Raw genomic sequence first — 15,000 nt, forward strand, 5'->3', positions numbered from 1 at the left:
CTCCCCTCCTCTCCTCTCTGCTCCTCTCCGCTCCTCATGGCACCCAGACCGACTCTCTCATCCCCTCCAGCCCCCTCCCTTCTCCTCATTGAGGGTTGTGTTATTAAAGAGGAGGAGAGGGGAAAAAGATATGTTCCACTGGAAGGTGCCACGTGTTTGAGCTTTGAGGGCTCAACAACACATAATAATCATACACACTCAGCACACACTCAGCACACACAGACACGCTGCATGTATTATGTGGGCTTGTGGGTAGGTGGTAGCTTGCTCTGTCTCGGGCGTGCCTCCGTCCTGGCACCATGTGAAGGCGGCACGGGCACCTCACCACGAGCCGGTCATAGGGTGCCAGTGCCACCTGTATCCTCTCCCCAGCGGTGATGGGTTGGCATCCCAGAGCCAGCTGTGCCAGGCGTCAGTCTCAGTGAATAATGTAATAAACTCGGTCAACACCACTCCAGTCAGCGCAGCTCCACAGAGGGATACACCTGTGGTCCCTGAGTGTCCTCCATCACTCACTCTCTCTCTCTTCCTGTCTCTCCCTCTTCTCTGTTCTACCTCTTCACTCTCTTTTTTTTCTCTCTCTTTTTTCATTTCCCTCATCTCTCTTTTTCTACATTTTATTGCCTCTCTCTCTCTCTCTCTCTGCTTCTCACTTACATTTCAAACTACCTCTCCTTCCTTTACCCTCTCTCCCTTATCTCCACTCTCTCTCTCCTTCTCTCTCTTCATCTCTATCTCTCTCTCTATCTCTCTCTATCTCCTTCTCTCTCTCTCTCTCTCTTCCCTTCCTCCTTTCATCCTCCCTGAGTCCCCCGCCAGACTCCTGCTCCATGAATATATTCCACTCATTGGCCGTGGCGGTGCTGAGGCGGGGTGGTCACGTGTGATTGGCCGTGGCGGTGATGAGGCGGGCAGCACCCTCACATGTGACCTCCCCAGAGAGATGCTGACCCAGAGGCACCTGCGGCTCTGATACGCTCCTTGTCCTGGCTCAGAGCCGGCACAGTCTCCATCCTGCCCGTCCTCCATGCTGATATCTCGTCCTGGCTCTCTGTGTGGGGTGCAGTGCAGGTGGAGGTCATGTGTAGGGGGGGAGGGGAAGGGAGGTTGGGGAGTCTCCTGTTCATATGGAAGGCCTGGGCAGATGCTGAGTCTAGGTGCTTTGTTGTGGCATTCTGTTGGTCAGTAACAGTATACCAGATTGGACATTTCATATTTCATTATGCTTCACTCTCTTTCTCTCTCTCTCTCTTTCTCTCTCTCTGTCTGTCCCACTTCCTCTGTGATTCTGTCACTTCAAGTTAATTTAACTCAACCTGCTTTCAATTCATTCTGACCCATTCTGGCAACCTCCCTCCCCCCTCCCCCCCCCCCTCTCCCCACCCCCACCCCCTCCCCCTCTCTCCCTCTCCCTCCTCCCTCCCTCTCCCCATCTCTCCTTCCCCCTAACTCTGCCCTTCCCTGTCCCTCAGGTTGGCAGGGTGTGGACTGCTCAATGCCATGCTCCAGTGGCACCTGGGGCCTGGGCTGTGTCCAGTCGTGTCACTGTGCCAACGGGGCGGCCTGCGACCCGCTGGACGGTGTCTGTACCTGCTCCCCCGGCTGGAGAGGACAACGCTGCGATGAGCCCTGTCCGGTGAGCAGAGCAGGCGCGCACACACACCACACACACACACACACATGCGTGCACTCACACACACACAAACTCACATGCGCACACACACACACACACACACGCACATACACACACACACACACACATGCATGTGTGCACTCACACACACACACACACACGAAAACGAAAATTAGAACAGATGAAACCGTACTAGCATAGCAGTGAATATACTCTAGTGGTAAAGTAGTATTATACTACTAGTAGTATATTACTAGTATACTCATGTCACCATTGCAAAGCACTGCTTAGACGTTTCTAGCATAGATGCTGTCTGTTTGCTAATATTGCAACTCCTAATGGAAACAGAAGGCTGAGGCTATGCAGCGGAGCTTAAGCCAGTGGAAAAGCCTTGAGCTGGCCCTGATCTCAAATGGAAAAAGGCCAGCACAGTCTGTCTCCATCTCTCCCCTCCAATTTATGTTATGGTCTACTCTTCTGTGCTTTCTGCGTTACTGCGTTACACCCAAGTCTATACCAAAAAGACACAACAGACTGACATTGTGAAATGGCTATAAGGTAGAATAGCTGAACTCCAGCCCAAACTGTGTGTCTTAATTCAGCCTGAGTTTGTCTTTCCCCCTCAGTCTAGCCCAGTGGTAGACAGACGGACGGACGGGCAGCCTTACTGGTGTGGTGCAGGAACGTGCAGACCAGATGTGTCCATCTGTAACCGTGTTGTGCATCTCCTTTCCTCTCAGGTGGGGACCTACGGCCTGGAGTGTCGCGAGCGCTGCGACTGTAACCATGCCGACGGCTGTGACGCTGTGAGCGGCCACTGCCGCTGTCTGGCGGGCTGGACAGGTGAGCTGTTGACACGGTGACAGTGACACTAATGACATGGCTAACAACGTGCCATGTAGAGCAGCACTGACACTGACCGATGAGAAGAGGGGGGGTGGACAGAGGTGGCCCATGACAGCTCCCACACTCACACACTGTCACTGACACACACACGCTCAGTCACCCCAACTCTGATGACACACACCACTGCCCTGCAGCCATGACACTCTTTATTTATTTACTCACATCAGTTGTTTGTTTGTTTATTTTATTATTGTTTTTATTTGGGAAGCAATTATTAGGGATGACATGTCACATGAGGAGATATTTTGACTTCGATGTTTCAGAGCTACAAACAATAAGCCAGTCATGACTAAAGGACTGAGCAGGACTGATCGTTAATCGTTGTCAGGTCATTATCAGACTTTTTGAGATGATTAGAGAGCCATCTGATTTATTGGTTATCCATTTATCCATGTATCCATTATTCACTGATTTATTTGTTTATGTTTTTCAATGTTCACAATGTCCATAGACAAAAACTGTGGCAGTACTGGTAGTGCTTGAGAGTGTCGAGGTGCAAGCAAGCCGACATTATAGCACATTTCCTTACTTGGAGGAAGTGCCCTGGTCATCTAAGGAAGCACAAAGACAACAGCAGAGCAGAGCGGCCAGCCAGTGACCCTGTCGGTCAGTCGGTCAATAAATCAGTACTGAAATTCATCATGAAATGTGTAGCTAGCTAGCCAGTGAGCCGTCTCAGAAGCAGCTGACATGTATCAACCCTTTTTTCTCCTGCTTTCTCCCCTTCTCACTTCACTTGTTTAGACATCATATTCTGTTCTTCCTCTCCTCCTCCCCATCTCCTCCCTCCTTTAGTGGGCTCATTCTCACTTCTCCTCCCTTCTGGTGCTGTCACAATCGTTTAGCGTTCGGCTCTAAATGCACTGTAATTAAATTTACCATTTCCACATGAAACCATGGCGATGAGGTGTTTGGATATGAGGAGCTAATTAGATTTTTTTTCTATAAACACGTTGAATAATGGCTCGTAATCTTCTTTTAATTGCGTCCTTCTTTCAGAGGCATGACAGCCAGGACGAGGTGTTTATAAAGAGTCTTATTGCTCGTAAGCTCCGAGCCTAAGTGGGATTGTTTTGGAATAGTTAAGCTCGCTGGTTTGACTAAAGTACTTTTTTACAGTCATTGCTGAAGTATCTATTTAAGTGATCCAAGTCTCCACGGCTTTGCAGCCCAAAACGAATATATCATTATGATCCAGCTTTCCTTTCTTTCTATCTGCAGAGTGTATCTCTCACTCTCACACGCAAACAGGCACACCAACACACACACACACACACACACACACACACACACACACACACACACACACACACACACACACATCAACACACACACACACACACACACACAGTCACACACAGTCACACACACACACACACACACACACACACAGGCACGCACACACACACACACACACACACACACACACACACACACACACACACACATTTTCACAAACATACCTACTATTTTACCTTTACTCTGCACTTTGAAAAAGCAGCATGCCCACGTCAGCTTCTAGCAATGACCGTGCTTCTTGTTTTCTCTTTCTCTCCCTCAGTTAAGCCCTTTTTCTCATGTCTCTTTCTCTCTCTCTCTCTCCTTTTTCTCACGTCTCTTTCTCTCCCTCAGTTAAGCCCTTTTTCTCACGTCTCTTTCTCTCTCTCAGTTAAGCCTTTTTTCTCATGTCTCTTTCTCTCTCTCCTTTTTCTCATGTCTCTTTCTCTCCCTCAGTTAAGCCCTTTTTCTCACGTCTGTTTCTCTCAGTTAAGCCCTTTTTCTCATGTCTCTTTCTCTCCCTCAGTTAAGCCCTTTTTCTCATGTCTGATTTTACTGCTCACATGTGGCGGCGTTTGGTCTCCTCTTTCCGTTTCTCACACACATGCTCTCACACACGAGAGGTGGCTGTGACGGGCACTATGGGCACTCAGCCCCCGGAGTCCCACACACACACACTCACCATGGACTGGGGCAGAAGTGGTGATGGCGATGTGGATGGGGATGGTGGCAGGAAAGAGAGCTTGTGAGTGTCACAGCTAAGACTTGGAACCTGTTCATGGAACGAAAACAAAAAAAAAACAGAAACTATTGATAGATTGCTAGGAACAAAAACGAAACTAGAAACTTTTTTTTTTATGTTTTGGAACATAAACGTGTACTTGAAATAATGGTAACCGGTAATAACATTATTTTTTTCATTCTATTATTATTACAACAATTAAATAGAGTTTGATTGCAGAGTCTGGATGGTGGACTGGCTGCAGGTAGTGAACTGTCTCTATAACGTTAACCTGAAAGTGAACTTAATTCAAATTTAAATTTAATTTGAGTCTATCATGTAAACTAGAACTAATGTTGAATATCGCAAGCTAACTCCATTCTACTGTGACCTGTATATCTATTAGCAAGCGTTAACTGTGGCAATAAAATGTATGTAGTGTTTATGTGTGTGTGTGTGTGTGTGTGTGTGTGTGTGTGTGTGTGTGTGTGTGTGTGTGTGTGTGTGTGTGTGTGTGTGTGTGTGTATGTAGTGTGTGTGTGTGTGTGTGTGTGTGTGTGTGTGTGTGTGTGTGTGTGTGTGTGTGTGTATGTGTAGTGTGTAGTATGTAGTGTGTGTGTGTGTGGGTGTGTGTGTGTGTGTGTGTGTTTGTGTATTTAGTGGGTGGGGTGGAGTGCGGGAGCAGACTGTAACCAGCACCCCTCTGCTCTGTTCAGGAAAATATCCGCCTGGAGGTGAGAGGAGGAGGTGGGGTGGGGGGTTGAGCTGCTCCGCTCCATTCCACTCCATCAGAGGCCCTTGGGCGAGGGGCAGCGTTTATTTCGGGAGGCAAGCTTCATTATCCGGGTGGGGGAGCGGGAAACGGAACGCCGGGCGAGCTTACGCTCCGAAACGGGCTCAGGGTCCAGTCCATCTGCCTCTCCTAATAGAGACACCAGGGGGCTGCCTCGCAGGCCTGACAGAGCCCACCTCACAGAGAGAGCAAAAAGAGAGAGACAGACACACACACTCTCTCTCTCTCTCTCTCTCTCTCTCTCTCTCTCTCTCTCTTCTCTCTCTTGCTTTCTCTGTCTCTTATGCTCACTCACACATACACACACATACACTCACACATACACACACATACACATATACATACATACACACACACATACACACTCTCTCTTACTTTAACTCACTTACACACACATACGCTCTCTCCCTCTCTCTCTCACTTGCACTCACACATACACATACTGTACACACACACATGGACACACACACACATACACACACACACATTGACCCACACATGGACACACACACACACACACACACACACATATGGAGAGACACACACTGTTTCAGTGAGGGGAGAGAGACAGAAAGTGAAAAATAGAGAAAGGATACAGAAGGTAAGAGAGGGAGAGAGAGGATGAGAGAGAAGGTAAGAGAGGGAGAGAGAGGATGAGAGAGAAGGTAAGAGAGGGAGAGAGAGGATGAGAGAGAAGGAGGGAGGGAAAGAGAGCACATCTAAGAAATGGACATCTGAAAGTTCTGTATGTTTGAAAGGATGTGTGGGTTGGTTTGTCAAGAGAGAATAACCAGAACTCATTTCATCAGCTCAGTTTAGTGAAAAGCACCTAGTAGACCTCCAATGCCATGGACTAACGGCATGCGATGTGAGCGAGCGTTACTGACCAAAACAGTTTCAGCAGGTGGACTGCCCTAATGTGGGACATTTTTTGCTTTTCGGACTTCTGTAGTAGGCTATATTAGGCCAGTGGTTTTCAAAGTGGGGGCCGCAAGGGGGTGCCAGTGGGGCCTCAGCAAGTTGGAAGGAAAAATAAAAGGAACAAATAAATACGTTTGAAAATGTAAAATATACCCATTACTATGAGGGTTGTTATACAATGCCATTATAATAATGTGTCACATATCTGAACATTATATTTTCTATGACTGGGAATAATAGTAGAGTGATAGCTCTCATATAGCAGAAAGCCCCAAATACAATTTTTACACACTGAGGGCCAGATGTACATACATTTGCAAACGTAGCGTTATCAGCGTCATGGACAAACCGCAGATTGCTGCCGCTCAGACCCAAGTTTCCGTCCAGATTTATCAAACTAGTGTAAACTGCGCCTTTCTCTGCCTTTCTCCCATGTATAAACGCAATTTACTTAACGCCCACAACTGAATGGCAGAGCCTATACAAGCGCAGTTGAATGAAGTTAACTGATGACAACATTAAAAAGAATCAAACGTTTAGCGATCATGAAATTATACCATACATGATAAGATGTCAACAAGCAGGGAGATAATGAAGATCAGTAGTTTTACTCAAAGAACTTGTGCATGTAGGCTATGGAAAATTGGTCAAATCTAGCAAGTAGGAAAGTTTAAGTGAATGACGTGAAAGTGAAAGTAAGACATTCAAAAGGCCAACGAAAGTTAAGGTTGCTTTTGATAATACAAATACTTACAAAACTGGTGCTCTAAATAGCGATTCTGTTGTCTTTGAAAGGTTCTCTTATTGACGCATTGAACTGCAATTTGGATTAACACCTGCTTTTACAAGGCTAGTATTACTAGTATTTAGGCGCAGAATAGACGTGCGCTTTCAGGAGCAGTCTTTGTACATACCACGGAATACATAATTAAGCGCTCTTTACGCTTCCCCTCCCATCTTTTTACAATAAACTCCCACTTTCCCCTGGATCCTCCCCTGAATGCATATGCATGACACGAAAAACGCAATTAGCCATGTTCAGCTCCCGCGACAGGCAGTTTGCGCTTTTACATCATTGTGGCCTGTTTGTACATACCTCGCAATGATTTTAAACGCACGTTGCGAAACAAATACGCCTGAAGTGGGTGCAAAAGCGTTAGTACATCTGGCCCTGTATGCTCTATCGCAAAGTGCTTGTGGCTAAAATAATTATTAGGATTAGCTTAATGTATTTTTACATTTGCTGTAGTATTGTCGATTTATTGTTTAATAAAACATTGAGGCGGTCCTTGGCCAGAACCTAGTGGTATTTGGAGGGCCTTGTCATGGAAAAGTTTGGGAACCCCTGTATTAGGCTACAATGTGAGGGCAGTACATTAAATTCACATTAAATTTTGATCACAAGACCCTACAGCTTTGGCTTTCCCATAGATTCACTGACATCCACACCCACTGGAGCTTAGATGTACCACATTAGGCAGTGTCCCACATTAGGACAATTTAGTATACTTTGTTTTCAATTGGAATGTCTGTGGAATGAATGGAACTGGACATTCTGTGTAGCGTGACGTGGCACAACGTTTTGAATAGAACTTTTGTCGGACGCTCCGTTCTATTTCTTCTCTGCTCGCATTGTTCTGCTAAATATGTCGCAGTAGAATGGCATATTTCAGTGGATTCAGTGTGGTCAAAGAGCATTCAGTACTGCACTACTGTCAAGACTATTGTATGCTATTAGGACAAGCTATCAGATAAAGACAGGGAGATTAAAGAAAATGGCCTCTTTAGCTAGAAGGAGGTATTTCATAAGAATGTTACTTCATCCTGTTCTTTTTATAGTGATATAATTAAGCAATAGTGGGAGCGGGGATGTGAAAGGATATGGCCACTGCTGGATATGACCACTGCTCGCCACAACTGGTGGCATAGGTAGCCTACGAGGCCGAAGGCAATTACAGCAATGGTGATATTGCTTTTACAACAGTTCCATTACCAACTAATTTAGTTTTAAAATGCAAAATTGTGTTTTCTATCGTTTATTTATTTATTTTTTTAATTTAATTATTGTTTTGTTTGTTTATCCTCCGCCCACACTAATAGTTCTAATCAAAGATTCTAGACTCAGTGTTAATTTAGCCTTTTCATTTACCATTGCCAAGCAACGTGACACCACTCGACAGACGTACATTGCTTGAAAAAATATCCAACATGGCGGAGCTAACTCTAAAACGGCAGTAGTTCTGTATGAAGTGCAGGATTTGTGCCGTTATATTTAAAACACGAAGCGAGTAACGATCACTTTTAAATCTAAAAGCACAGGTTTTGCGACCTTTAGCCATAGCAACCACCATAGCAACTACGTTATTTTGCATAGCAACCACCATATGTACCCTAGCAACACCCTAGCAACCATCCTAATTACCCTAGCAACACCATAGCAACCATGCTAATGAACCTAGCAACCACCACTTTAAAGTGACCCTAACACCATAGCAACCAGCATAGCAACCGTGTTATTTATGGTTTTGGCTCTTTGGATGTTGCCTTAATGCAGATAACTTTTGATCCATGTGCCCGATTTTCAAAGATGAGGTACTGTTGCAATCCTTTTGGCAAACTGCGCCTGATCAAACCCACTCTTGCAGTTTCTCAGAAACGCAATTCTATAATATAGTTCTATATATACAGTCTATGAAGGTGACGTTATGAAATCGTTGCTGCTCTCTCACTATGAACGAATAGAACGTTTGTGTTGGTAATTAAATGCAATACACAAAGTGATTACTAGCAGTAAAAAGTCTTGAGTGGGGATGTGCTGGGACATCGCCACTTAAGATGCCTCTTGTCCAATCAAAAAAGAATAAATAGCTCGACCAGCAGTGTTGGGGAGTAACGGAATACATGTACCGGCGTTACGTATTCAGAATACAAATTATGAGTAACTGTATTCCGATACAGTTACAAGTAAAATAGTTGGTATTTAGAATACAGTTACATTGTTGAAATCAATGGATTACATAACGATACTTCTCTGTTTCATAAGTTCGTTCACTCTCTAAATAAATTAAGGCAAATCCATTTCCCAGAAGCTCCTGAAAGCAATCTATGATGAAATTGTTTACATGTTTAAATCCAAGCCCCCATCTTGCACTAGCCTCAAAACGCAGCCATTATGCGTATGGACGCTGCCATGGGAGACCCTGAAATGACTGTTTGCACAGCAAATTAGGAGTAAAGTAAGTGGAGGTAACTCCTGTTCCTCACTGATCGTGGTTCCTGATGTCTGTTCAAAGGATATTTTCCCAAGTATTAATAGCTCAGGCTACTTTGGCCAATCGGTTACACAGTTTGCTAGGCAAGCAAAGCCTAGTTCACGTGTTGATTTAGACCTACAATAAAACCAATCTCTAAAATAGGCACTGCATTCTAAGTTTTTTATTCTAACTTAAAATAGCTTTATGGATTATTGGATGGATTATTATATGGAATATTATATGGGTTATATTTTTTCTAAATTGATCTACATTTACGTTTTAAAATGAATTATATGGTGCAGCCTCTGAAGAATTATTCTTGCAGTAGGCCTAGCATATTTTAACGTCTGCGGTTTTTTTGATTGTCATTCTGTCACACGCTCATTTTGAGAGCACTGATATACAGTAGCCCATAGTGTTTACATTTACAGGTCATTTATGCTCCACCTGTCATATGCGCCCACTTGTACTGGGTTGATGCCACTGAAAAATCTCACAGGCACACCTTAATTATAATTTCTGGCTACGCCCTTAAAGTAGCCTATTTATTTTGTTTGTTTTAATTAGCCTAGTCGCCTGCTGTAGTTTTAGTTGATTTTACATTCTCCTATGTGGGCCTAACACTTCAGCCCTTTGGAACAGAAAAACACACCAGAATAGGCCTGTTTAGTAGGCCTAAGCAGGATTTGATGGCCGCATTCCTACACTTATAAAATACAATTCAATGCGAAAGTAATCTAAGGATTCAGAATACGTTACTCAGATTGAGTAAGGTAACGGAATAAGTTACAGATTACATTTTTGGGCATGTATTCTGTAGTCTGTAACGGAATACATTTTGAAAGTAACCCTCCCAACACTGTCGACCAGACCTAACTGTTGTATAACACAATGTATATAATTTATATTAGCCTATATTACTTTATTTCATTATATGTTTGTCATGAGAATGTATTAATAACTGCATCTCTAGTACTGTGAGAAAAAAAGAAAGATGCTCTTTGATGAAGGCCAATTACAGGGTGCAAGAATAGAGAGACACACATCCCTTCACATCCACTGATTAAAAATTAGATTTGCACAGATTTGGGGTACTGCTAAAGTAGTCCATCAGCCAAGTCATGTTTGGTGTCCAAACATTTTCTCTTTTTTTTTATTTTTTATGAGGCTTATACATCTAATTGCAATTGGAAGCAGTGGGCAAGTTTGGCATTATTTTAAATGATTAAATGCATGCAGTATAATGCATGCTGAGAGATCCCCAGGTACCTCCTTCAAACCATGTCAGCCTTTATGTAATATAGGATCTCTCTCAGCTGCCTCAGTGGCCAGCTATGGATCAGCACACTGAATACTGCTGAAAGGGCTCCCTGTTCACACAAACATGTGGACTGTGGACTGAAACACAAGCATTCTCTTGTGGCCATCGTGTCTATGCATTTGTATAGTATCATTCGGTTGTTAAGTCCGACCTCATGGGCCCAAGCAACATCATTTTTTATCATCATTTCATCCAAAAACGTTTACTAGCGCAGCCAGCTGGTTTTCACAACCTGTAAACATTGTCACCATCTCCTCCGTTTTAGTGAGGGCAAAATAAAATCTCTTAACTCTTAATTGAACTCTTATTACTCCTTATTAGTGTGCCTGTGCCACTAGATCATATACATGTATTCAAGGGTAACGTCCAGGCCTCCACGACAAAAAGGATTTTATTAGGATGAGGCAACAAGTGAGTAGTAGAATGGCAATTTTCTTATAGGCTACTCTGAATAGCGGAAAAAATAGTTTATTTTACTGTCCATGGAAAATAATGAGCGGCTCTGGGACCAATTGGACCAAACCCGGAAAAAAGAATTATCGGCACATTATTGCATTACAACTTAAAAACCGGATTACCGGACTTGTGTTTGTTCTATTGAAGTTTCTTTATTATTTGCATTGTCTCGATTTAGTCCCTGTGCTTTAAGAACATGTTTTGAAGTAATTGCCATGGTGACAGAGGAGTAAAGTTCACTAAAAACAGTGAAAACAATGAGGAAGAATCCAACCTTGAAGAGAAACATTTCTCATAAAGAAATACATATCTTTAACAAACACCATTAATAACACATCTAGGAGTGTCTGTAAACTTTCAACAGTATTTTCCTGTTTTACTTTAGGTATAAAAATAAAGTGAGGTCAAATACCCTAGTCATTTTTCAACATGGAAAAGACAAGATCATATGCTCAATTCAAATAAAAGGGAAGTGCGTTGACTTTTGTAAGTTAGGGAATGACCATAAAAAGTAGGGACTTGATTGAAAATGCCCATGTACAATTGAAACAGTAATTAAAACGTTCCAATATTGATCTTACCCTCAAGCAAAGTGCCAGAGTGAGGAGGATGGTAAGATATGCAAGAAAGAGGTGGTTTGTACTGCATTCATTTTGTATATTTAATCAGCAGATGCCTTTACATAACAAGCCACTTGCAGGTCAGGCATGTTATACTTTCACATGTGTGCGTTGTATCGTCAGGATTCCTTCTCCAAAGTGTTGGTGTAAGTAAAGCCTTGATGTAGGTAAAAGTACTCTCGGCTTGATAAGCTACACAAACATCAGACTGTCCATGTCCAGGAATGTTTGTGGCTCTGACCTGGTCCTGTCAAAATCTGGACCTGATGGGTCTTCTGGCCCTGCCCTGTTCAGGTCAGTCCTGGTCCCAAAGTGCTCTTGTGTGTTGCAAGTGACAGTATTTATAAGAGATGACGAGTCCATGGAGTAGAGCAGAGCTAACTCTCTGAACTCAATTTAAACTCTGATTCCTCAGTGAGCTTCTGCCACCCAGCTGCTGTCCTGTCAGAGAGTCCCCCTGAAGAAAGCCATGCTCTCCCATCCTATTTATTTCTGCCCTATTAGAGTCATACACACAGAGAGAGAGAGAGAGAGAGAGACACACACACATACACACAGAGAGGGGAAAGAGAGAGAGAGAGACACACACACACACACACACACACAGAGAGAAAGACAGAGAGAGAGAGATATACACACACACACACACACACACACACACACACACACACACACACACACACACACAGACCTCCAAAGAACATTGTTCGCTCAAGAGTTTTGACATGGGGAAAATCACACAAAGAACTGACACCCATGCTGGTGGAAATGTAAAGAGCCGTTGTAAAGAGAATTCTGCATAACACAGCTGAACTACTTTAAGCTTTCTGTGAGACCCATTCCTGTGCAATGAATGTTTTGAAGCTCTCCACAAGGCGAGGCAATTAGGTCATAGTCTTGGCTCTCGCAGTCAGGTTTTATTATTTCATTGTATTTATAATGACACGTCAGAAGTCTTTTTCATTTTAGACATGAAAGCATTTCCCATACATCTACTCTCACTGTGTGTATGGGACTGGTGTGACTTTCTTCCACGGTTTGTCTTTCTGTACTGGTATTGTTTGCGTGTGTGTGTGTGTGTGTGTGACCAAAAGCATCAGTTCAACGCAATGGTGATATGTCTACTAGAGGAAATGTCCATTACCTTTAATCTTTGGACTAAGACCAAAAGAAGCTGATCTGTGTGCATCTGAAAGCACATTGTCTACAGCTTGCGCTTTGAGGTCATTTTAGTGATCAGCCATTTCTCAGCTTAACAGTATTTGTATTCTTGTAACATTGTTAAATAGTGCCAATTATGTTCTTTATGTTACTGTTTCCATGGTTTTACCTGTCTCACTAACAAACCAAATTACAGTTTTTCTCAGTCGCTTTGGTGCTTTTTGCAGATCAGAATGAAAATTCTCATAACTATTAGTTCAACCTCCACAACATTTAGTCATTTGTGCACATCATAGTAGCAAATTCTCCTTCCTCTGAACAAATTGCAAATACTTTTGGACATGTATCAGTTGCTTTCATACAATTCTCTGCTGTTTTTTAACATTATCATTTGCTTATGTCATGTCAGTCAAAATGAACTATACTTATGGATACCGAATAGTCGTTCCCTATAAAACTAATAGTCTTCATTTCATTGCTTGAGTCATTACATACAAAATTGTTGAACTAGTTATCAAATTCTGTCACAATGCTGTAGAATTGCAAAGAGCATACAGTAAAAATGTGAAACGTACATATTCAGTGTCTTGTACTCACTTACTCCCCTAACTACAGCAATGTGTAACTTTGTAGTTTTCAAATGGCTGTACAAGTACTGTATAGTGCTGTCTTGAGCATGTTCAGGTAGTGTCACTGAGTTCTGACCTTTTTATGCATTGGAAAACACTGAGAGAACTGTCATAATGAAAACATGACAAAGCCATTTGACTATCTTGTTCATAAACGATGGTGTCAAGACTTCTCATTTTGATGACACTGACAGTTTCATTGACATGAATACGTGCTTTTGAGGAATGGACTATCCATTTTGAGCAAGTGACGTGCTTTTGCAGGTCATCCACTAGGTTTTGCAGTTTGCTCTAATTGTTTTGAGAAATGCACTAACTGCTGTGCAAATGTTAATAGTGATGTGAGAATAGCACCAAAGCGACTGAGAAAAACTGTATCAAATTATCTGTTTGCACACATATGATCTCTTTATCAAAATGGCTTGCCATATTTAATCATATATATATATATATATATATATATATATATATATATATATATATATATATATATATATCTGCATGTATACACTATGTGTGTGTGTGTGTGTTCTTTTTTGTTTTGATGAGTTGTATGGAATGTATGTATGTCATGTATTATTGTGTGCAAGGGTGAGCATCTGTGGACATGTGTGTGTGTGTGTGTGTGTGTGTGTGTGTGTGTGTGTGTGTGTGTGTGTGTGTGTGTATGTGTGTTTGTGTGTGTGTGTGTGTGTGTGTGTATGTGTTAGAGAATGAGAGCCCCAGCACTCTGGCTTGGCTCCCTGAAAATTGGCAGTGGGACCCCTGGCCCTCCTCAGTGGAGCCGTCAGTCTGATGGTGTGTGCGTGTGTGTGTGTGTGTGTGTGAGGGGGTGTTGAGTTGGGGCGGCTTGCTCCTTTCTTCTGCTCCCTCTCTGGGCTACAAAGCCTCCGTGTTTGTCACCATTAGACTCCAAGAGCACTGCACTACTCCCCCTCATCACTGACAATAAAAGCAGGAGACCCCCCCCCTCTCTCTCTTTTCATCATCTTCGTCTCACTCTTTTTCTGCCCATCCCAGCAGTAGCTCAAATGCCTCACGCTTTGCGCTCGCCCTGACTTTGATGTTGGTGGCTGAGCTTGTCTTAATCGCCTGACCCCCCCAACCCCCATACCCACCTCATAGTCACCCCCCCCACCATACACACCTCATAGTCACATCAGCGCAGTCATCTCTCTCTCCCTCTCTCTCTCCCTACTCTCTCTCCCTCTCTCTCTATCTCTCTCCCTCCCTCTCTCTCCGTCTCCGGTACAAAGCAGTGGCAGGTGCGTCCCTGCTTGCTGACTTGAGCATAGGTTTAATTCAAA

At 43.3% G+C, this 15,000-nt stretch overlaps 1 protein-coding gene across 1 annotated transcript in view; it reads left to right on the forward strand.

Moving 5' to 3' along the window:
- megf11 (multiple EGF-like-domains 11) overlaps positions 1 to 15,000 on the forward strand; it is a 139,675-nt gene that overhangs the window by 92,150 nt on the left and 32,525 nt on the right. Inside the window, exons 13-14 of the mRNA XM_048257229.1 lie at positions 1,473 to 1,636; positions 2,374 to 2,476. Of these exons, the coding sequence (XP_048113186.1) occupies positions 1,473 to 1,636; positions 2,374 to 2,476 (267 nt within the window). The remainder of the gene's footprint in view (positions 1 to 1,472; positions 1,637 to 2,373; positions 2,477 to 15,000) is intronic.

Source organism: Alosa alosa, chromosome 11 (genome assembly GCF_017589495.1).
Source record: "Alosa alosa isolate M-15738 ecotype Scorff River chromosome 11, AALO_Geno_1.1, whole genome shotgun sequence".
Lineage (NCBI taxonomy): Eukaryota > Metazoa > Chordata > Actinopteri > Clupeiformes > Clupeidae > Alosa > Alosa alosa.